This window comes from Orbicella faveolata, unplaced genomic scaffold (genome assembly GCF_042242905.1).
Source record: "Orbicella faveolata isolate gen_17 unplaced genomic scaffold, um_ofav_v1 contig_24, whole genome shotgun sequence".
NCBI classification, from domain to species: Eukaryota; Metazoa; Cnidaria; class Anthozoa; order Scleractinia; family Merulinidae; genus Orbicella; species Orbicella faveolata.
Window position 1 is genome coordinate 29,560,377 of NW_028301552.1, and position 23,892 is coordinate 29,584,268.

Genomic DNA, 23,892 nt, shown 5'->3' on the forward strand with positions numbered 1-23,892 from the left:
CAGAACTAATGTTCACGAATACACACTCTTCTCTACAGAAACTCCAGTCTGTAATGTCGGGACACACTAGGCGACCAGTTGCTACGACAGGTCTTTGTGACAAACTGCTTCATGTCTGTTGCTTTCAAAACTGAAGTCGATGCATGCTTTGACATGACACAGGGACAAGTTGCCGCTATAAGTCGCTATGTATGACATCACAAAACCATTTGTCGTAAACGTGAACGGTGCTGGCGTCGTTCCGGTCTTGCGTCTGATTACCAATCTTACGTCGACCAGTGCCTTGTTGTGAAAAACACTATTTTTAAATTAAAAATGGATTATTACTCCAATCTTATCGACGAGGCTGGAAGCGATAACAAGTCTCTTTTTCGCACCATCGACCGCCTTCTCCACAGGAAGCCCGAGAAGTGTCTTCCGTCTTGTTCCTCGGCTACGGAACTTGCCAATAATTTTATCACTTTCTTCGAAAATAAAATTATCACTATAAGATGTAAACTCGAAGCTGCCGAAATGCCTGATCTCTTCTGTACTTTGGACAAATTAACGCTCGACTGCCAGTTAAATGCCTTCTCACCTACTTCAATCGTTGAACTTTCGGAAGTTGCACGCACTGTTGTGTCTAAGTCTTGTAGCCTGGACCCTCTGCCTGCCGTCTTGTTAAAAGAAAATTTTGACATGCTTCTACCCACGCTTTGCAGGATTGTAAACTTGTCCCTGGAATCTGGATATGTGCCTCCTTCACTAAAAACCGCCGTCTTACTGCCACTACTCAAGAAACCATCCTTGGACCACGAAATCCTAAGTAATTATAGGCCTATCTCAAATCTCAAGGTCATTTCAAAAATCATCGAAAAAGTTGTTGCAGTACGTCTCCAGGACTACTTGGAATCCAACCAACTTAATGAACCGCTACAATCAGCCTACAAGCGATTTCATAGCTGTGAAACCGCTCTTGTACGTGTACATAATGATATTTTGCGTGCCATTGACGATCGTCACTGTGTTATACTCCTGCTGCTTGATCTATCTGCTGCTTTTGACACTGTTGATCACGACATTCTTCTAACAAGACTGAAATCCAAGTTTTCAATCTGTGGCACTGCCCTTGAATGGCTTCGTTCCTATCTTACAAACCGCACACAATTTACCTTAATCGATGGAAAAAAATCACAGTCTCGTGAGCTTAAATGTGGAGTCCCCAAAGGTTCGGTCCTAGGGCCTATCCTGTACTTACTTTATACTGCACCACTGGCTGACATTCTACGGTAACACGAAATGCAATTTCACTTCTACGCTGACGATACTCAGTTATATATCTCTTTTTCAACAAACAACGACGTCGAATTAACTAATGCAGTTGGAAAAATTGAGGAATGTTTGTCTGATCTTGACAAGTGGATGTCTCTTAACAAGCTAAAACTGAATAAGGACAAGACGGAACTTCTTTATCTATACTCGAAACACAACCCGCAGCAGTCTCTACCACCAATCCGTTTTGGTCAAGACATAATTCAGCCATCTCAATTTGCTAGAAACATCGGTGTGATATTTGACAGTACCATGACTATGCTTCCGCATATCAGTTCTATTTGTAAATCAGCCTCTTATCATCTGCGCAACATCTCCCGGATAAGGAAATTCTTATCTATGAAAACCACCGAGATCCTGGTCCATGCTTTTGTGTCTTCCAAACTCGACCACTGCAACTCTCTTTTGTACAATGTACCGAAGTGTGCTTTAAAAAAGCTCCAGTCTGTTCAGAACGCCGCTGCCCGACTTATCACCTGTTCCCGAAAGTACGACCACATCACTCCAATACTGAAAGAATTACACTGGCTTCCTATTTCTGAACGCATTAAATTCAAGATTATGTTACTTACCTTTAAGGCTCTTCATCAACAATCTCCTGTCTACATTCAAGATCTAGTAGCGTACTACCAACCTTCCAGAATCCTCCGATCATCACACTTATTACTTCTTAACCCCACGAATTTTCACCTGAAGACATATGGTTCTCGAGCTTTTGCTGTTTCCGCTCCTGAACTCTTGAACAGTCTACCTGTTTCTATCCGCTCATGTGACAATCTAAGTTCTTTTAAATCTAAACTCAAAACTCATCTTTTTAAGAAAACTTATTATTCTTAGCGATTTTTACTTTCTATTACTTTCTTAAATGCACATTTTTAATTATTAAGATTAGTACAGATCATTTTGGCGAATTGTACAGCGCCTAGAGCAGGCATGGATAGGCGCTATATAAATATTTATTTATTATTATATTATTATCACGAATTCTTGTGAAAATCTTTGTTCCTGCAACAGACATCCCCTGGAGGGGGGGGGGGGGGGGGGGGAAAGGGGCACTCCCATATAAAAAGGACGGGGATGTTAGGGGTTAAAAACTAAAAACGAGTTTCTGGTACTCCTCAGGGTGATAAGCCTAAAAAGGTCCACAGCAGAAGATAGTTTTGTTTTAGAATTGTCACCTCTTAGGGGTGAAAAACATTTCAAGACACGCCCAAAAAACAAGATCTTGGTACCTCTTAGGGGTTCTTTTCAAAATTACAGACGAGCACTCCCGTCATCTTTTATGGGAGACCTCCCGGACTTTTTCTCCACGGCAAGTTGCTCGAATCTCGGGTCAAACAATCCAACGTTCAGTCATCGAACCCCTATTCAATCAAACTCTACGATCACCGACGTTCGATTGACTCAGCCGGGAATTCAAGTCTGGTTTCAACAGGTTTCCTCGCTATGTGTGGTCTTGAGAGACGGCCGCAACACCAGCACGTAGGCTAGAAACACAAGATTGATACAATTTCGTAGTATTATATTCTACGTCTTCTTGTCTTTTAAATTTCTTACAACAATCAGATCTATGTTTATATTGGAGCGTACAGGCCTGTGGGTGGGGGGAGGGGCGGAAGCGGGGTTGGGGATGGGAAGAGAACTGCCATAAAAAAGGACGGGGGTGCTCGTCGCACCTTTCAGGGGTTCAAAAAGCAGTTTTGTCACCCATTATAGGGTGTTCAGCCTCAAAAGGTCCACAGCGAAGCTTTTGCGGTACCTTTAAGGGTATTGAACCGAAAAAATAAGACAGGAGATGATGTGTTGTTTTAGAATTGGTATCTCTTAGAGGTGAAAAAAAAAAACCTTCAAGCCACGCCCACAAAACAGGGCCTTGGTACCTACTAAGGGTTCTTTTTAAAATTTTCGACGAGCACCCTCGTTCTTCTTATATGGAAGGCTTCCCCCCCCCCCCCCCGCCCGGGATACAAAGACCGATTGAGTTAGCATTTTGATTGGTTTGATTGAGTTCGGTTATTGAACTCACCAAAATGTTTGAGTTCGATAGCCTTTGATTGCAAAATCAATCGCAAAATAATCGAACAATTAGAGCGGTTAAATTGATTATTATACATTGAACTCGCTATCTCCTTTCTGATTGGCCGAAAGCGTACAGTGAATTTTTGAAATCAGCGCGTGTGGCGTTATATAGCTGTAGGTTATACAATCATGTCAAGGACACTCAAGGTCACGGCTAATCATGTCATGTATAACCACGGTGCATGATTACTAAGGGTAATCATGTCAAGTTTGCGCGCTTTTTGTTGCTTGCCGTCAGTGAGGAAGCAAAAAAAATGACTTCCATTTTTTTTCGTTCAATGTATAATAAAACAAGTATTAGATTCGGTTTTTGTGATATCCATGATAAGCAAGACCTCGGTAAGGGTCGACGTTGATTATTCTAAATATCACAAAAACTCCAACCAATAATTGTTTATTATTAACTTCGTTCGGGTTGGTTCGATTGATTAGGCCAGGTCGAATTCATACCCGGGGGGCCCGCGGGCCCCCTCTTATTTTGGGTAGAACAAATAAAAAAAATCGCAGAAGGAAGAAAAGCCGGCAGGGCAAGCCAAACCCAGCCCTCCCCCCCCCTGCCCTTAGCTCAAGGTCTGAACGGCGCCTCTGTTTTGTTCCCTTCTCATCAATGTTATCAGTTTAAAACCCAATTCGGGTGTAGTTCAATAATCACATGCTATAGTTAGTCGTGGCAGAATGACGGATGACTAAAATTCCCAGACGATTTCAGTTTTCTTTTCCGACGCTGTCGACTGTTGAGTTTAGTGTTGACCCGTACAAATCATTATACGGTTGATGATTTTACAGCCATTTGCATGTGAAATTAGGTAACTTGCTTACGACTGGTTCATAAACAATGAAAAATGGGCCTGTGCCAAAAAGCGTGTACAGGCATGGGCCGAACCGTGAAACCCTCCCTTTAACACGAGAAAAATATGAATGACACGAGTCCAAATAGACGTCTTTAGCTTGGGCGGTTTGTTGCCCCATTTCAGACGATGTGACGATACTCTTGAGAATTTTTGCTTAGCCTTTGTAGATGGATAAAAAAAGGAGCAATTATCTGGAGAATATCACGTAGTCTATAACGGGCAAACAAACAGCTCAAGCTAAAAAAGTCTATATATAAACAATAGCCTCCATTCGGCGCGAAAATATACAAGGATATTTGTCCGCGGACATTATCTGTTCCGAAAAGCGAAACGTTTTCCGAAAGCGTAGCTCGAGGATTGCTGTGGGCTTTATCTTACCTCATCGCATGAGCGTGACTGAAAACTGTGAGCTTTGGGGAACAGATAATGTCTAAAGACAAATATCCGAGCATATTTTCTCGCTAAATGGAGGCTATTGTGTTTTGTATCCTTCAAATATTTTTCGCGACACGCGCAGTTTTCAAAATTGGAGAATATCACTCGCACATTTCCCAGTTTTAGCTGGGGCATATTCAGTCACGTGACACGTTTAGACTAATCGCGCTTGATCGAAAATATTTGATGGATTACAAGCAGTCTTCTTGACCGAACACGTTTGGTCAATAAAGGATGAATTATATAGCATAAGGAACACCATTTTCTTGCGGGAAACGGTCGGCAATTCCGAGAGGTAAGATAGTCTGATGTTACCTGATGGGGCGGTTGATCCCCGGGGGAGGGAAGACTCCCATATGCATATAAAAAGGACGGGGGTGCTCGTCGGAAATTTTGAGAGAACCCCTAAGAGCTATGAAGATCCTGTTTTGTGGGCGTGCCTTGAAATGTTTATCACCCCCAAGAGATACCAATTCTAAAATAACGAATTATCTTCTGTCATATTTGTTTCGGCTCATTACCCTAAATGGTACTGCAAAAGCTCCCTTTTAAGCTGAGCTCCCTTAAAGGTACCCGAACCGCGTTTTTAATCCCTAAAAGGTATGACGACAAACCCCATCCGTTTTATATGGAAGTAGCAGCCCATTGCTGGGCTCCTGATGAGAGTCCCCCCGGGAGCCGATCACAGCACAGGATTAAGATTAATTTTTTCACATTCTTCAATCCCGGAGCCAGCCAAATAAAAGTGGTCAATTCAGTCCAAGAAGTTGATCAAGTGGTGTTTTCATCCCTTGCTTGGAAAAAATTAACAATCAAATTAAATTACATTTACTTTAATAAGTATATGATTTCTATTGAGCGATTTAACTATACATCAAATAAGAAATAGTGTCTTAGCATTTTGCCGAAAACCAATACTTAATATACCCGTCTCTAAAAAATAAATCAGTAAAGTACAGTAAATCTTTATTTCTACATGCAGGGTGGCCTATTCAGCTCGAAGTCTGGTATCCATAGGGGCCCTCTCAATATATGATTAATTAAATATACATTAAAACTCTATCTACAGTATTCATTAAATTATAAATTAGAAATCAAAGAATTAAGAATTTAAAATGTCTAAAAAATCATGATGTGAATAAAAAGGTTCTTGCTCAGCGGCAGAAGGTCTCTATGTTTTCAGCGTTTATAATATTTTCAGGATCAAAAAGGATTAAAGTTCGTTAAAAAGTTTTGTACCGCTAAAAGGAAATGTACTTCTCTCAAAATCAAGCTTCACTTTCGGCAAAAAAAGAACCTCAAACTCTGTCTTCAGGTATATAGTGACGAATATCAGATAACTTGGTAAAGTATTCTCTAAAACCTTTTTTTGTAATGTCATCTCTTACTTTTTCTTTATTGAATTTTCAGTGGCCTCTTTGGTAAAATATGACACGAAATAGCTTGAAACTAGTAACTTAAGAGAGAGAAAAACAAGCTTTGCTTTATGGTAGGAGTGTCTGCTACCCCATGACCTCCGCAGAGCAAGTGCACCTTGTTATTATAAGGGCAGATCTATTTTGCAGGTGCTGTAATCTGTCCTGGTGCTGTTGTAGCAGACTGCTCCACGCGACATCGCAGCAATCAAAGATTGGGAAAATCATTATATTGTAAACAAGAATCGCTGCCTCTTTTGTCACAAAACCTCTACTACGCCCAAGGACTGACTAACTCTGTTTGCCACCTTCTTACACAGATAGTCCGCGTGAGCTTTCCAAATCATGAAATTGTCAAAAACTGCACCTAAGTATTTAAATGTTTTCACGCAAGATATGTACAACAAACGTAAATAACACATTTCGATAGCATCAAGTAATGAAAGCAATCAATCCTAAAATCGAGTTAAAGAAATCAGGAAGAACATTAAAATACAGAAAATCTAAAGATTTTTTAGTAAAATATATCATCCAAAGTCTAAGAGAAATATTTAAGCTGCCTTTTGGTGAAACAACCTTTGAAAACATGGTTGCCATGGAAATGTCAAGTCATGTAATCAAACAAAAATCATATCAACATGTTACCTGATGAATTTCAGCTTTGACAAGAATGAAATACTTGCTGGCACTTTGTGCTTTAGTGTTCTTCTCCAAACAGTTTTTGAATGATATCAAGAGCATGCTGTTCAGACTGACGAGCTGAAGCATCCTCGCCTTGCGCTTTTTGTATTATCGCGAGTTCAAAATAACTTTCAGCTACACTCGGGTGTTCTTCTCCAAACAGTTTAATCCCGATATCAAGAGCACGCTGTTTAGACTGAAGAGCTGAGGAAAATTCGCCCAGTTCATGTTGTGTGTCCCCGAGTAAATGGTAACTGTCAAATGTGCTTGTGTGTTCTTCTCCAAACAGTTTGCGCCTGATATCCAGTGCACGCTGTGCAGACTGAAGAGCTGAGGAAAAGTCGCCTAGTTGATGTTGTGCTACCCCGAGTGAATGGTAACTGTCAGCTGTGCTTGAGTGTTCTTTTCCAAAAAGTTTACGCCTGATATCCAGTGCACGCTGTGCAGACTGACGAGCTGAGGAAAAGTCGCCTAGTTCATGTTGTGTGATCTCGAGTAAATGGTAACTGTCAGCTGTTCTTGAGTGTTCTTCTCCAAACAGTACAAGCCTGATATCCAGAGCACGCTGTGCAGACTGAAGAGCCGAGGAAAAGTCGCCTAGTTGATGTTGTGCTACCCCGAGTGAATAGTAACTGTCAGCTGTGCTTGAGTGTTCTTTTCCGCAAAGTTTACGCCTGATATCCAGTGCACGCTGTTTAGACTGAAGAGCTGAGGAAAAGTCGCCTAGTTCATGTTGTGTTACCCCGAGTGAATGGTAACTGTCAGCTGTGCTTGAGTGTTCTTTTCCAAAAAGTTTATGCCTGATATCCAGTGCACGCTGTTTAGACTGAAGAGCTGAGGAAAAGTCGCCTAGTTTATGTTGTGTAACCCCGAGTGAATGGTAACTGTCAGCTGTGCTTGAGTGTTCTTCTCCAAAGAGTTTACGCTTGATATCCAGTGTACGCTCTGCGGAGTGAAGAGCTGAGGAAAAGTCGCCTAGTTTATGTTGTGTAACCCCTAGTAAATGGTAACTGTCAGCTACACTTGGGTGTTCTTCTCCAAAGAGTTTGCGCCTGATATCCAATGCACGCTGTGCAGACTGAAGAGCTGAGGAAAGGTCGCCTAGTTTATGTTGTGCTACCCCTAGTGAATGGTAACTGTCAGCTACACTTGGGTGTTCTTCTCCAAAGAGTTTGCGCCTGATATCCAGTGCACGGTGTGCAGACTGAAGAGCTGAGGAAAAGTCGCCTAGTTCATGTTGTGTGATCTCGAGTGAATGGTAACTGTCAGCTGTGCTTGAGTGTTCTTCTCCAAACAGTTCAAGCCTGATATTAAGTGAACGCTGTTTAGACTGAAGAGCTGAGGAAACGTCGCCTCGTGCATGTTGTGTTTCCCCCTGGTCAGCATAGCTCTTTGCTAGTACTTCTTGATGAAGTGCCAGAGTCGCGGAGTTGGGTTCGTGGATTAGCGAATTCTCTTTGCTACTCTTGCATTGTTCAATTACCTTTTCATGATACAGGATCCTTTCCGCGGACAGTTTCTCTGCGTCTTCACGTTTGCTGGACACATTCTCAAGTACTCTATTAACATTGCGCTGGAAATTAAACAAACCAAGTGAACTCTGGAGGACTGGGTTTTCGAACTCTTTTGCCATATTTAGCACGACGTTGCTTACACACTGTTTGGTGTCAGGATCAGGTAAATGTTTTATTGCTTCGCTCACGAGACAGAGAACTTCTAATGTCAATGGCGTATTTATTACTTTTTCATGATTTCTTTCGATCATGTCTTCTCCATTTTCACTTTCTTTGTTTTTCATTGCAGGAATAATAAGAAGTTTTTTGTCTCCCACTGTTCTGCATTCCTCAAGCGCTTTGTTGTAGAACATTGACATTCTTGAGGGGTTCTTTATAAATCGATAATAAATAGCAAGTATCTGGGACGTAATGATTCTTAGAATCTTCTGCTCGGGGGTTCCAGCCATTAAGGAAAGTGCCTCTCCTAAGATTTGAACTCCGTCCTCTGTTTTTCCAATAACCAGGTGATATATGCCGCTGTAACATAGGTGTTTTCCTCTATGTTCAACCGGCACTGAAGGACACGATGGCTCATACTTCCCTTCCGAAAGCAGCTGCATCGTCCTTCCTTGAGAACCCCAAGTTGCTTCAGTAAAAGCCAAGGAAACAAGTAACTGCTTGTAGATCATGTTATTCCCATCTTTCCTGGCTGCTTCAATTGCTGAATCGTAAATTTTGTCTATCTTTTCGCCCTCGCACCAAAATAGGCTGTCTAGAAATAGCTCTGCTTTTACCAGAGCTCGAAAAACAGTGTAAGAAGTCTTGGAATCGTAACAGCCTTCTATAAGACTTGTAAGGAAACTCTCTTCATGTTCATAGAACTCAACAAATGCAGACATGGAATCCCCTGTCAAAAACTGCTCATTAAGCGCCTCGAATCTGGAGACGTAAAACGTTCGCTGGCGAGATTTGGCATCAAGAATCGTTCCTTTCATTTCATGTTCTCCCCTTTCTCTTGCAAAAGACTGAAGTAGTTTATGTATCGCAAATAATCCAGATTTGGAACCTGAATCGAGAAAAGATCTCCTCCGAAGGGTTTGGAGGATGTTGTTCGCCGCAACATTTTGAGACATACCTAGAACAGCTGCAGCAATCTTTACATCGAAACTCTCTGGAAGAACACTCAAGGACACAAGAGCTTCTTTCTCTTGAGCAGAGAGTCTCTGAAATGAAGATTCAAATAGGAGTTTCAGTCTTAGATGGCTTGGATAATCTGGATTGTCCAACATCTCCACGATGTCACTACTTTTTAAACACCTCGCGAAGTCATCTAGAACTTGACTTTGGTTGTCAACATCATCTTCAGAAATAGAGGAACACGATAACTTTATGGCCAAAGGTACACGACCGCAGATTTGCTGAATTCGTGTGCAGTCAGAAGCGGTGGCATTTGGGAGTAATTCGTGAACAAGGGTTTGAGAGGAAAGCTCATCTAATGGACAAATTCTTACTGCCTGGTGGCCTTGGAATTGAACATTCATAAATTCTAACGATTCCCTCGTGGTTATAACCAATGTCACTTTCGCAGTTCGTCTGAGAATTTCTTCGAGGAAATGTGTGAAATCTTCGTTGACTTTCGCTATTCCACTTTCCAGTAACTCGTCAGCATTATCAAGAATTAGTACAAAAGGATCTGAAATCCCGTCAAAAAGTTGGAAAAGCTCATCATCAAGTGAAATACCCTGTTGTTGTTGTTGTTGGTCATTTATGGCAGGTTGTCTAAAAAAGCTAAGAAGCCTCGATGTCAGATCAGCTTTTGACTGAAGTCCTCGTAGGGAGAGGAAGTAGACAGGTAATCCTTGTGAGTCGAGTTTGTGTCCAACGGCTATTGCAACCGACGTTTTTCCGAATCCTGGTGAACCCCAGATGGACACGATTCGGGTGGATCCACAAGTCACGTGACCAGTGATTTCTTCGCACACCCTCTGGCGGCCAGTGAAGTGTGGAACCATTGGAGGAAGACATGATTTGGGCAGAGATTGCTTCGCATCTTTAAAAGACAGAAATAAACAGTAAAACAGTAATAATCATGAAAATAACTTTCTGCATGTATGATAACGGAAGTGTACTGTTAGGCCTTGGAAGACCTTGGATTACTTTGGCAAAACAAAGGCTTAATCAATTAAAATTTAAAGTCAAGCAATTGATAGTACTCGACGAAGTTTAGCAAGAACCTAGCAATTGCTGGCATGATACCAGATCAATAAATGCAGTTTTACATTTCGCTTTGCCAGTAGCGTATTCAGTAGTTTTGAAACATTAAAACCGTTACTCTACAAAGATAGAATAGAATGTGTTACCCGGCTCGTCTCGAGTAAGTGATGGTTTCATGGTCAAATCATTCATCTTTTGTTCCAACGTAGCGATGTCGTCTTTCGTTGCTGTGCTCTCCATGTTTTCCGTCATTACAGTTGATAGCGCTTTTAACTCATCGGTGATATCCGACCTCATGCCCTCGAGAAAGTTGATGTATGCTCGGGTCTCCTGTTTCATAGCCTGCTCCAATTTGCGAACTTCTTTTGTGGGAAAGTCCGACTCGGTCAAACCACCAATGACATCAATGGGATCTACTTTGATTCCTAGAGCTTTGAATGCATCTTTAGAGAGCTGCACGTATCGATCAAATGTTGCTTTGACAATCTCCGAACTGGTTGAGTGACAAAGCAAATTTCTTAGCAGTCGTAGTTGATCAATTGCAAGTGCAAATGTTTCTGCCCTGTTTCCACCCGGGCTCATCACAGATGCATGGAATGTTCCATGAGCTAACTTATGGCGCTTCACGTACAGATCACTGAGTGTCCTGCGATGACCTTTACTGTCGGGCAAAGCGAAGGACCGCGCGTAAATAGTGGCCTGGAACAAGGTTGTACAATCCCATTCCTCATAAGAGAGGTTTGTTGGAACTTTGGTTGTGCCACCCTCTGTAGTGAGAAACAGATTTCTTACAGCAGTAGAGTCATCCCATAGCTGGAAACCAGGGAGATGTCCAAAGGTGTTGTCCCACATGGATCTGAAAGTATGACGTAATGTCTTGGGAAATTCATTCAGTACAATGGAAGCAAACTTGAAATAGTTCAACTGCTCGTCTTGAAACGGCTGCAAAGCCATCCTTCCTTACATCAGCAGTGATCAAGGACCTCCTGGACTACCTGTCAAAGTCTGAAAAACAGGACCCCAATGTTACTTTGGGTCTCTTAAACGATAAATTAAAAATGAGGGGTTAAAGCTTGAGGGTGGAATTGAGTTTCGATTGGATGCTATTAGGCCATCATGTCCACCCTCAAAATGCCGAAAAAAGCCCTCCGCCTCAAACAGGATTTGCCACCATGTCGGCTGTTACACATCCTCGTTATTATCCTGGTAATGCTCTTTCCTACAAGCTACAGCTGGGGAAGAATGGCAAAAGGCAAGTAGCCGGCGCCTTCAAATGACGGGATCACAGTGGCTAAGGAAAAGAAAACCCTGACAAACTAAAACCCTGCTCCTCCAGGTTAGGGGGTGAGCACTAAGCTAACCCTGTACTCTCAAAAAACCCTATTGGTTACAGAAAAATCTACAGGAATTCGCACGACTCAACTCTTACAAACTTCGAGGACACGAAAACCGGAAGTGGCGTTGTATTTTGGGGTTTGCCGCAGCGATAAGAGAGCTACCGGATCTCGGCAACGCATTGATTGAAATCATAAGTCAAATCACGTAAACTAAGTTGCATATATCAACCCGATATAGTCTGAAAAAGTTTTAGGCTAGTGTGGTTAAAGCCTTGAAAGATAGACCACCCCCCCTGCCCCCCGCTCTCATTTTTTGGCGCAATAAATTCAGAGCCATGCCTTAATTGTCTTGAGCCGTATTAACATAGAACATCTGAATCATGTGAACGAAGTAAACTTGTAAAGGAAACAAAACTTACTCTGTCAGTATGTTGATGGGTCGCTGAATACCACCACTGAACCAAGTACCCTGAAGGATGAGAAAAATCACAGTAAGCGGGTTGAATTATAATATTATGCATTGATTGCGCTGCAGATCATTTTTTGGAGCAACTATCTCATAATATCGACAATACATATTATGTTATTTTGAAGAGATGATCGTGCTGAAGGTAAATCTGGTGAAGCTGCGAAGGCTAACCCCCTACATGGTGGATTCTTCGGGTTACTGAAACCGAAACTATGGACAACTTTGCCGGGTCTCTATTACAAGTAGAGATCGAGCAGGGATCATTAAAACCGAATTATGACCATAATGTGAGAACGAGAATGAAGGGAAGCCCGTGGATGAAGTTGATTTTTCCGAAACTCAGAGCCTGGATAGAACAATGGAATATGCGAACCCTATACGAGTCTGGAAAGTTGGCGCAACTGGTCGCAGAAATGAGGCGTTATAAGTTGGAAATCTTGGGAGTCAGCCAATCGAAGCTAGGTGGAATCAGTTAGGGGAAACCAAGCTGGCAACGAGAGAGCTTTTCATATACCCAGGGAAAGAGAACAAAGGTGATGTCCATGAGAAAGGGGTTGGTATCATGTTATCAGTGCATGCGAAGAAGTGCCTGATGGAATGGGAACCAATAGATGATCGCATTGTTACCGCCAGAATTAACGCCAAAATCCAAAAGGTCACAATCATACAGTGCTTTGCTCCCACGAACAACGCTGAGCCATTTGAGAAAGAGGAATTTTATAACAAACTGCAAGCGGTGGTCGATAACGCTCCGAATAGAGACATCCTTATCATAATGGGTGACCTTAATACCAAGGTCGGACGGAATGATGCTAGCATTGAGAGGATCATGGGAAAGGAAGGACTCGGAGATACGAATGAAAATGGCGAAGACTTGGTGGATTTGTGTGCATTAAATGATCTAAGTATTGGTGGAACTCTCTTTCCGCATAAGAGGGTGCATAAAGCGACCTGGATATCTCCTGCTGGAGTGACTGAAAACCAAATTGATCATATTCTTATAAGTCAGCGATGGAGAACATCACTGCAGGGTCTGCGTGTAAAAAGAGGAGCCACTATTGGGTCTGACCATCACCTTGTTGTGGCTCCTTTGAAGATCAAGCTGACTGCAAGAAAGCCGTTCATAAGTACAAGAAGTACTGATGAAACTGAGAGGCCCTGACATAAAACAGACCTTTAAAATTGAGCTGCAAAACCGGTTTGAATCCCGCTATTCCTTCAAGAAGAAGAAGAAGGAGAAGTAAGGAATGTAAACGGGCATGGAGGTGAATAGGCCCAAGATATTGATATCGATGTACAGCAGGAGAAAGCCAAGAAGATACTTATTGACACATGTAGGAGTGTTCTCGGACGTATGAAAAGGACCCGGAGGGAGTAGCTGTCTGACGAGACATACAGGAAGATTGAAGAGAGACGGAAGGCCAAACAGATACGGGATAACGCTCGAACGAGACAAGGGAAACGTGAAGCAACTAGATACTACAACGAGAATAATAGAGAGGTTAAGAAATCTTGCCGAAGAGACAAAAGGAACCTAATTGAGAGCATTGCACGAGAAACAGAAGACGCGGCTAAAAACAATGATCTGAGAACCCTATATATGACATCACGGAAACTTAGCGGGATAAGATGCAATCAGAATCGCCCAATTAGGAGTGAAGATGGAACTCTCTCGACGAAAATAGAAGACCAGCTTCCGCGATGGAAGAGGCATTTGAATTCGTATAGAACAGACCAGCCCCAAGCCAATTACCAGATCCCCGACTTGCAGACGTTCCCCTGGATATCAACACAGGACCTATTTCCAGAGGAGAAATTAGAACAGTCCTCACTCAACTGAAGAATGCCAAAGCTCCAGGGGGGGATAACATCCCTCCTGAGGCCTTGAAGGAGAGAGGTCCTTGTACTATGGAAGTATTACATAGAATTTTAAATTTCGTATGAGAGAAAGAAGAGATTCCAGACGACTGGAAGAGAGATCTTCTAGTAAAGCTGGCAAGAAAAGGTGACCTTAGTTTGTGTGGTAACTGGAGGGGAATAATGTTGCTCTCAATATCCAACAACGTCTTAAGGTTACAGTATACCTTCGGGTCGGCAATTTTCTTCAAATTTGGATTTTTGGGTCAAAATAGAGGTCGAAGAATAATCTCTAATTTCTGAAAAAAAAATTTGAAAAAGGCTAAATATTGGCGGAGAAATGGCGGTTTTACGTTTTCACCGGAAGTAAAAGTTTACCTCTTGATTGACAGCCCTATGGCGCGTATGCAATCAATCGAGACGATTTTCGCGGGAATTACCTATATGGATGTCACGAATTGACTACTCAGTTGATCAGCATTGTTGTTCCGACTACCCAGCATTTTTGATATTAGGCGTGTCTCTATTAAGTTATAAGTAAACATAGACCACGTTTAAACCATGGACCGGTTCGAAAAAGCGAAAACAGCGAAGAACGAATGAAAATACATCAATGAGTGAAGAAGCGAAAGTTCGCCACGCGGATGAAGCTATAGTTATCGTATAAGGCGGGCAAATGTTCGTGGTGAGAGAAAAGAAAGGTTCTGTAAAAATTTCGGAACTTGACAGCAATAACAGGGATGCTGACAGAGACTCTTCTGATGAGTCCGATATCGACGAATCGTCGGACTCATTGAGACCATTTGAAATATTATCCATGCACAGTTGCCCACACACAGTTGCTCTCCGCGCTGTCTTTTGTTTGTTTCCTTCGCTCAGCCACTCTAGCGTTCGTATCCTTTTTAGTCTTCCCCATTTTGCCAGACCAGCTTCAAGAAAAACCGAGCTACAGAAAAATTATCTCTCTGCCTTCGGTTCCTTGAGCGCATTGCGAAACACAAGAGTTTTTTAGAGATTCGCGCGTAAATTTCACCAGGCGGTTAACGGCAGTAAACTTTCCCTGCACTGATTGGCTTAGTTACCTGAGAACCCAGTTGAAGGCGTTTGTGGGCGGAGTTTGTTCGCGAAGCAGAAAATTTTTCTTAGCGCTGTTTTCTCGAATAAATTTTTTCACTTGAAGCAGACACTTTAAAGAGTTATAACTCAAAGGGAATTTGTTCAATTGCTCTTAAATTTGGACAGTGGCTAGTTTAACATATAAACTACAAAAGCATGTCTGGGAATTGTTAATTTCGAAATACTTTTTCTTCGAGAGCGATTTTTGTACGATCACTCCACATTTTTTAAATCCTATTTCGAAAATGTTCTGTAACTTTTTACTGCAATCGAATATGCCAAAACGCAGACACGTTTTTAAAGCGCTTTGGGCCCTGAAACCGAGGAAAAAATTAAATTGGCGAAAAACGAAATTCGCTTTGACTTGTAGCTTTCGAAAGGTGATTCGGGCGCTCGCATTTAGTGGTCGTGAAAAATTCGACAATTCATTTTCTTTCAAAATTGTTGGTATAGTTTGATAGCCAGCTCCATAAGCTTTAATTTGATATAGGGGTTTAGGTATCTACAGCTTAAACTGTACGCGCTACATCGCTTGCGCCCGAGACACCCCTGAAGGTATACTGTAACCTTAACCCGGGTCATGAATGAAGATGGCTGTTGACGAAGCCCTGAGAGACGAGCAGGCGGGATTTAGAGAGGATCGTTCTGGCATCGATCAAATTGCCACACTGAGGATTATTGTAGAACAAACAATCGAGTGATCATCCCCTCTGTACTTGTTATCCGTGAGAAAGCTTTTGATTCTCTGGTTAGGGAGGCTATATGGAGGATTCTTCGTCATTACGGTATACCTAAGTATCAGGGCTTTACTTGCCAAGCGCTTCATGGAGGAACTATGACCGAGCCGATCGAGCCCAAGACCGGTGTGAGACAGTGATGCCTTCTTTCGCCGTTGCTGTTCCTTGTGGTACTTGACTGGGTGTCGAAGAACGCATATGAGGGTAAACGTTTGGGACTCCAGTGGTCACTGACCCAACGCCAAGAAGACTTGGACTATGCTGACGATCTTTGCTCACTAACACACCGACTGGTTGATGTGACAGTGAAAGCAGAAGGATTGCAAGAGTCTGGTGGTCAGGTAGGGCTCAAAATTAACATCCAGAGATCCGAATTGGCGTAAGGCAAAAAAAATCACTGGAACTTCATGGGGAAGCTGTTGAAAGAGTGTCCGAGTTCACGTATTTGGGAAGCATCATTAATGAAACTGACCGAACTGACGACGACATAACAGCCAGGATAAGGAAAGCGCAATTGACATTCTCGATGCCTATGTCTGTGTGGAAGGAAAAATGTATCAGATTGCAAACAAAGCTCAGGATTTTCAATACGAACGTGAAGTCTGCGCCTCTATATGGTTCGGAAACTTAGAGATCGACGAAACTGCTGATCAAGAAATTGCAGACATTTATCAACAAGTGTTTAAGGAAGATCCTGAATATCTGTTGGCCAGAGGTCATCTCAAATGAAGAACGATGGGAAAGGACTCAACAAAGTCGTATAGAAGAACGCATTAAGAGAAGAAAGTGGAAATGGATCGGGCATTCGCTACGAAGGCCTGGGAATAGCATCACCCGCTCCATCCTCGAGTGGAACCCTCAGGGGTTCAGAAGAAGAGGCTGCCCGAAGCAATCTTGGAGGCAAAGTGTGCAAGACGAGCTCGCCAAGAAGAACATCACTTGAATAGAGGCAAAGAGAACTGTCAAAAATAGAGTCAGGTGGAGGTCCATGGTTGACGCCCTATGCTCCCCATCAGGAGCGAAGATAGCCTCATGTAATGTAATGTCCTTGCGACAATTTTCAGGCAGGAATAGCAGTAGTTTTGAACGCAAAAAAGTGGCTCAACAACATTTTAAAGATGTTGTGAGCTCAGAATAGTTTTTATTTTTTTTTTACACATATCAAAGGAACAAAAACCGAAACTTGGCCGTAAGAAGTCACATGACCTAAGTTGCATATATCATCCCGATATATATATATGACAAAATTTTCAACCCACTAGTCTGAAAAAGTTTTAGGTCAGTGTGATTAAAGCCTTAGAAGATAGACCACCCCTTTTGGTGCAATAAAGTGAGAGCCATGCCTTAATTGTCTTCAGCGGCATTAACATAGAACATCTGAATCGTGTGAACGAAGAAAACTTGTAAAGGAAATAAAACTTACTCTGTCAGTATGTCGATGGATCACTGAATACCACCACTGAACCAAGTACCCTGAAGGATGAGAAAAATCACAGTAAGCGGGTTGAATTATAACATTATGCATTGATTGCGCTGTAGATAATTTTTTGGAGCAACTAACTCATAATATAGACAATACATATCATATTATTTTGAAGAAATAATCGCGCTGAAGGTAAATCGTTGGGGTTAACAGGGGCGTTACAGGAAAGTAAATTTCATTGCACAAAGTCAATTTTAATATTTAATTCAAAAGTCGGAGTAATGAATTCTTATACTAGCTTGTACAGTAAAGGAACATTGCTTCTGAAGTGCTGCAAGTTTGTAATTGTTTAATGCCGAGCTTGTTATTTGAGATGCGAGATATGTCATTTCATGTGACTTAAAATCAGAGATTTTCTGGGAAACATGCCCCTCGGATCCCTAGTTGGCTCACGCTTAGGCATTCATGTATAAGTCCACCCCCCCTCCCGCCCCGCCACCTCCCCCATTTCCCCGTAATTTAAAAAGTTGCTGCACGCGTAAAAGTGTTATCAAAAAGAAAAAACGGCAACAATGAGAAAAATTTTACAAAATGCTCTTTAGAAAACTTGGCACGATTTTTTTTTTTAAGCCAATCGTGCCACGAGTAATTGAAATGTAAACCAATTACCTTTTGACATTCTTGTAAAAATCGCTGTATGTATTAGTCTGGATAAGGGTTTTACTGAAACAAGCTCCCCCTCTCACCTCAAAATGATATATGCTTTTAATTGCAAGACCTTATGGATATAAGCCAATGGGCCAATAATTGCCTCATCTTCAGGGTATTTTGGCCGTTCAGATGATTCGTTTGTAGAGGTTCGTCCAAACAGAAAAGAACATACTAAAACATGTTTATTTTTAGTTAGTCCAGTGCGTGCTGCAAAGGTCAATGGATGAGTATCTTGTGATCTGCACATGACTGCTAACACGAACGACACGATTCGGCGTAAATGGAAAAAAAAGGAAGAATTACAATGAACACCTATTCTCACCATCGTAGATATCAAGATTGGAGAAAATACAATTCAGTCCTATTTGGAGTTTGGGTTAAAGTCAAGCACGATACCGTGTTGAATATTTGTTGGCATAACTTTAACAGTCAAGGAGATTATATTTCCGTCTGCGCATTTATATTTTTTTAAAAGCATATCAAGAAGTATAGGAATGTCTTTAACGTTTGAAGTATTAAAACCACTGTTAGTTTTGTCAGCGCTAAACGGATCGCCCCTCCAGGATCAGAAAAATCGCGTTAAGATCGAGGTCTGAAACATGTATCCTCCAGGCGAATTTACTTTGAACAACCAACCAAGAATTTATATCAACAACAATGACAGCTTTTTCAGTTATACGCAGTTGCGATTCTGATCCCTCTGAAGCTGGAACGTAACCTTTGATCGTCTATTCGATGTCCGCAGTAATTTGAGTTTTAAGTATTTGTTTCTTCGAACAGTGCTACCTGTTTGCTCCCGTTAAAAAAAAAGGGGAGTTGTCTTCCATCTTTCCCCCAAGTGGTCCTCTTTTTTTTAGTGAGTTTGAGTTCCTTGCGCTTGTCAGTTTTTGCTTGTCTTAGAAGAATTTAAGAATTTAAAGTCCTTTTCACCCTGCGAGCTCTTACGATAAGATTCACGTAATTGGTAGAAGAAATAAGATCACGTTCAGAAACGATTTTCATTGTTCTGGTCTGCATGAGTAGATCATGAAGTGTACTCTGTCGATGGACACTGTCTATGGTATAGTTTGAATTTGGTTTCAGATACATCGCCTTTCGTGTTGTGCGCCGCCTCCTTTCGAACGCGTACAGCGTTTCACCGTTATTTTTCTTTTTTCTTTTTATCAAGCGGCATAAAATATGTCGATGACAGGTAATACAACAACAAATAGCATACGATTCTAGCTACACGAAAACAGAAAAACAGGTAAAACACCATGAAAGCAAAGTGACTCCTGAGTCATATGAACAAATTGCAAAAGCTAACTTGAAAGTTATATCAAAATGTGAATTATCTAGATGGCAGACAAACAGGCAAATCGAATGACATGAGCTGCGAGTCACAAGCCAGAATTTTACATTCACATATAATCAGGAAAAAACCGCGACTGAGGCAATCAAAAACCTCTGAAAGAATCGCCATACTGTAGAGTGAACCACACCAAAAGGATCCAAAATCATATCTGATAATACACTGGCGAAAGCAAGGTCACAAATTTACAGGCTCTTACAACAGGGAACTTTCCATTACATAGGAAGACACAAGAAGTTGTGAATTTCGACTTAAAAAGCTTTCATATTGTTAGTTAGTTCAGGATATTAGATCAAAATGGATATGTTTTTTTGTTATCTTGAGTACCCAAACAAATGCAACACTTTTGGCGAAGGTAAAACACACTTTCATTATGGTGGAAAACTTAAGGGCAGTCTTTAGAAATCATAAATACTAATTCTATATGGTACTTTTCCGTTCTGATAGTTGAACGGGATTCCAAATAAACATTTTGCTCGGGAAACGTTAAAGAGACTTCTATTATTCCTCGCAGTCTGAAAAAAGCAGTTCCACGCGTGATTGCGTTTTACCTTTCGACAGTGATGGAAACGGTATTAACAGATGGAAGCGGTATTAACAGAGAAGATCTGAGTCGTGTGAACGGAGTAAGGTTGTAAAGGAAATAAAACTTACTCTGTCAGTATGTTGATGGATCACTGAATACTACCACTGAATCAAGTACCCTGAAGGATGAGAAAAATCATAGTAAGTGGATTGTAATATAACGCATTGATTCCGCTGAAGATCATTCAAGGAGCAAGCATCTCATAATATAGACAATATAGACGAGTACTTTTTAAGCCGTACTCGGTTCAAATCGTGCAGGGCCTCAAATGTGTAGCTGCTGCAATTTGAAAGTTTCGAAAAAGCGCGCAGTTTTCGATCAGCCCCTTTAATACTGATTTTCAAGTGCTTGATGTTCTTACTTCCCTCACTTGAAGTTGTCTTCTTTTTGGGGGGGTTTACTAATCTTAAATTAATTACTAAGTAGCTCCCTACACATAATTTACGCGTCACAAGATTACTGAAACATTCAAAAACTATTTTATCCTAGTCTTGTTAAGATAACAAAATTGTACTCGATCAAACCCTCGCCTTTCGGAGCTTTCGTGTCCTGCATGGCCTCGTTTCGCGGGCTCTTTTTACTTGTACTTGGTTAAGCAGCATAAAATATGGCGATGGCACAATCCCGGGCACAATAAACAGTTACTACAACAACACAATAGACCATGCAACTTCGGCTACACCAACAACAACACCTGTGACAATAGGAAAGCGAGTCGTCGAAGAAGATTCTGTTAACTGAAATTGTAAAACCTACCTCACTTCAAATTTATGTTGAAGTGCAAATCATATAAAATCATTCCGTTGATAGCTGACAAACAAGACCAGACAGGAAATCTGGCTGAGAAGAACTCACCCACTGAACAGCTTGTGCAGCGGGCAATGTCCCAGTTACTAAAACACAGGAAGCTTTAACTCCTAAAAGAGTCCATTGTCTTAGAACACACCCAAGCAAGGTCAAAAGTCAGGCAGACTTTGACTGACTACAGGCTGTTATTTACCACACACTAAAGTATAGAAAGCCATAAATGAAAACTATTAAAAATAAATAAACGTAAATAGGAATTGAATGTTTTTGTGAAGCAAAATATAACAAGGAGGTATGAAAAAAATCATGCACTATTCACACTTCCTTACTATTGGCAGCCGTCCATGCGGTTTGATTGCGGGCCGTCTTATTTATTTGTTTTTCTTCGTTCTTTAATAAAGATTAAATAACATAACAACGCTTTGTAACTGGATTCAAATTTGACGATTGATTTGTCCTTTCAAGCTAAAACGAGGGCAGAGGCCAGATACCGAATACCCTAGTGATTCTATTCAGGGCCTCCTGTCAACGCGAGATAAATGTTGTCTGCTTTCTCCTCTGAACATTCAAGCGAATGGTGTTATGACTATAAGAACCACAACTGTTTACGTTCTCAATTTGCTAGCGCTGTAGATGTTTTATCTCACTCCAAGTTTTTTTTTTTTTTTTTACCTAGGTTTGATGTTCACCGCTCTCTCAAGTCCGCTCGCGTTCCTCCCGTGAAGTGTGCTCGGGGGAGGAATGCGGGCTCCTTTTCATTTCGGTTCATAAACCCCGGGGGGGGGGGGGAGTCTCATATAGAAAGGAAATTTTGAAAAGAACTCCTAAGAGGTAGCAAGATCCGGTTTTGTGGGCCTGGCTTAAAATTTTTTTCACCCCTAAAAGGTACCAGTTCTAAAACAACACATTATCTCCTGTCATACCGTATTTTTTTCGCCTCAATACCCTCAAAGGAACCGCGAAAGCTCCCGCTGTGGACCTTTCAAGGCTGAACACCCTAAGAGAAACCAAAACCGCTTTTTAACCCGGGGGGGGGGCACTGCCATATATGGGCTATATAGGTATGTGCCGCTGTGAAGGGTATGGTTTTCAAGCAGTTTACTCTAGGATAGGGTATGTAAATCAGAGCGTTTGGGTCTAGAATAGGGTATCATTTTTCACAAAACTGACTGGTTGGTTGAAGGTTTTATCTGGGGTAAGGAAACCAGAAATTGCCACTCAAAAATATAAAAAAATCAAATCGGCAAGTTTCAATTTACGCAAATCAGCCTCAACAGTGTCAATAGATGGGGGGATTTGGGGAGTTTACTCTAGTATAGGTTAGCAAAATTCAGCTGAACTAGCTCTGGTATAGGCTAAGGGTTCCAGGGTCACAGCGGCACATCCCCACCCAGAAATTCCCAAAGTACCCCCCCCCCGGGTTTTTAACCCCTGGTAAGTACGACGAGCAACCTGCCTTCTTTATATATGGGAGTTCCCCCGAGTCAAAAAAGCGCGTCGTCCCTGTTAAATATGGTAAAGGTAAAGTATGCATACGAGACAAGTGGCACATCAGGCCGGAGCTTATCCCGGTTTCAGTAGCATGAAGCGACTAGGAGTATTTCTACTACCCCCTGGATGGGATGTTAGTCCATCGCAGGGTTGCCTCCAAGCATTAAATTCGCCGGTACTCATTTATACACCTAGGTTAAGAGAGAGGCATTGTGAGGGTAAAGTGTCTTGCCCAAGAACACAACACATTAATATTGTCCCCGGCCAGGGTTTGAACCCAGACCGCTCGCCCCGGAGTCGAGCGCACTAACCATGAGGCCACCGCGCCTCCCACACCACGCCTCCCACACCACGCCTCCCACACCACGCCTCTCTGTTATTTATCTACCCCCTAAAACCACCCTTTTTTGAGGCACAGAAGGTAAATTAGCATTACGGATTCTAGATTGGATCATTACGGTTTGCACTTCATGTGGGAGTTGTGCGCAGAGCTTAGTGTATAGGAAGTTTTTGGTCATCTGAATCAAATTAACCATTATTTATTTAGATCCGGCTGATACTTTCTGTAGCGTCCTGTACAGCATTTTTAGAATACTTCCATTCGTATTTAGCTGTCAACTGATCTGAAAAGAATGCCAAATCCTACTGAACTAGTAATGACCATTTTCGTGGCATTACCACCTGTCAGCACTGAAGTCTGTCACGCCATTTTTTTTTGCTCAAATTTCAGTTAGGTTATGATCTATAGAATTTTCTCTGTAGTGCTAGCTAGCACGCTTGGTATATTTTCGGCTGGGACATCATTTTTTTTTTTTTTTTGGTATAGCATTATCGAATGATAAAACAATTATTGAATACGATTATCGCAAAAATCGTTATAGAAGTGGGGAAAGGGGGGGGGGTGGGGTCTCGTTGCCTCAGCCTCAAGTTGCTGAAAATAACTGACCAACTCGCCACTGGCAACTTCACGATATTCTGCCAAATCTCGTCCAATAGTTGCCAATTTGTTTGCCAGGCGTTCACAACAAGTTTACTTACATAAATACTAACCTAATACATGTCCTTTCTGAACTTTTTAAGTTATTTTTTTTGTGTAACGAAAACAGTACATAGAACCAAAAGCGTGGGAAAATATATATAAAGTGCAAATGCATTTATTTTGACTAAAGAAAGGCATCTTTTTTCATCTTTTTTTCCGTTTTTGGTGTGTGTTTTTCTTTTTAATTGAAACTACGTTCTTCGATTCGCAAACGGTAGGTGATATTTGCAATAAAATCTTCCAAACAACAATCAGTTAACTTGCTTAACTTTTAGAGATGATAGTGCTTCGCTAATGATATGTAGCAAATGGATTTTTTCATTGAGATTATGCTATGTTGCATGGTCACTTAGTCCTGAACCAAAAAAGCCTTCTACCTAAAGATGGCAATATAGAAGTGAGGTTTACAATGTAAGCAAATTGAAACATTCTCAAAAATACTTGCTTGAAAAAATCTTTTTCATGTTTTCACGCCAACTGAAGTCA

General features: G+C 41.5%; 2 protein-coding genes across 4 annotated transcripts; one reads left to right on the top strand and one right to left on the bottom strand.

Annotated features, from left to right (window-relative positions):
- Positions 1 to 5,493: 5,493 nt before the first annotated feature.
- LOC110066565 (uncharacterized) lies at positions 5,494 to 21,092 on the bottom strand. Of its 3 annotated transcripts, XR_016208159.1 has the most exons (7): positions 20,826 to 21,092; positions 20,138 to 20,187; positions 17,422 to 17,471; positions 12,239 to 12,288; positions 10,629 to 11,487; positions 6,737 to 10,318; positions 5,494 to 5,698 (listed from the first exon to the last, which is right to left on the bottom strand). XR_016208159.1 is itself a non-coding variant. In XM_089292787.1 (6 exons), the coding sequence occupies exons 5-6, from the start codon at positions 11,434 to 11,436 to the stop codon at positions 6,789 to 6,791; spliced, it is 4,338 nt and encodes a 1,445-aa protein (XP_089148913.1). In that variant the 5' UTR covers positions 11,437 to 11,487; positions 12,239 to 12,288; positions 17,422 to 17,471; positions 20,138 to 20,187; positions 20,925 to 21,092; the 3' UTR covers positions 5,494 to 6,788. The 3 variants fall into 3 exon arrangements, 2 of the variants coding, with proteins under 2 accessions (XP_089148913.1, XP_089148914.1); XM_089292787.1 differs by having other exon boundaries at positions 5,494 to 10,318; positions 20,925 to 21,092; XM_089292788.1 differs by lacking the exon at positions 17,422 to 17,471 and having other exon boundaries at positions 5,494 to 10,318.
- On the top strand, positions 12,851 to 13,450 carry LOC149111233 (protein CFDP2-like). The gene has a single exon (XM_089292418.1). It carries the CDS (start codon positions 12,851 to 12,853, stop codon positions 13,448 to 13,450), a length of 600 nt encoding a protein of 199 aa, XP_089148544.1.
- Positions 21,093 to 23,892: the final 2,800 nt, after the last annotated feature.

Bases quoted from the DNA above. Each gene is read 5' to 3' on its own strand.
- LOC110066565 (XM_089292787.1), bottom strand. From the start codon at position 11,436: ATGGCTTTGCAGCCGTTTCAAGACGAGCAGTTGAACTATTTCAAGTTT. The intron at 10,319-10,628 runs GTAACACATTCT...TGTCTTTTAAAG, and splicing joins ACTTACTCGAGACGAGCCGG to ATGCGAAGCAATCTCTGCCC.
- LOC149111233 (XM_089292418.1), top strand. From the start codon at position 12,851: ATGTTATCAGTGCATGCGAAGAAGTGCCTGATGGAATGGGAACCAATA.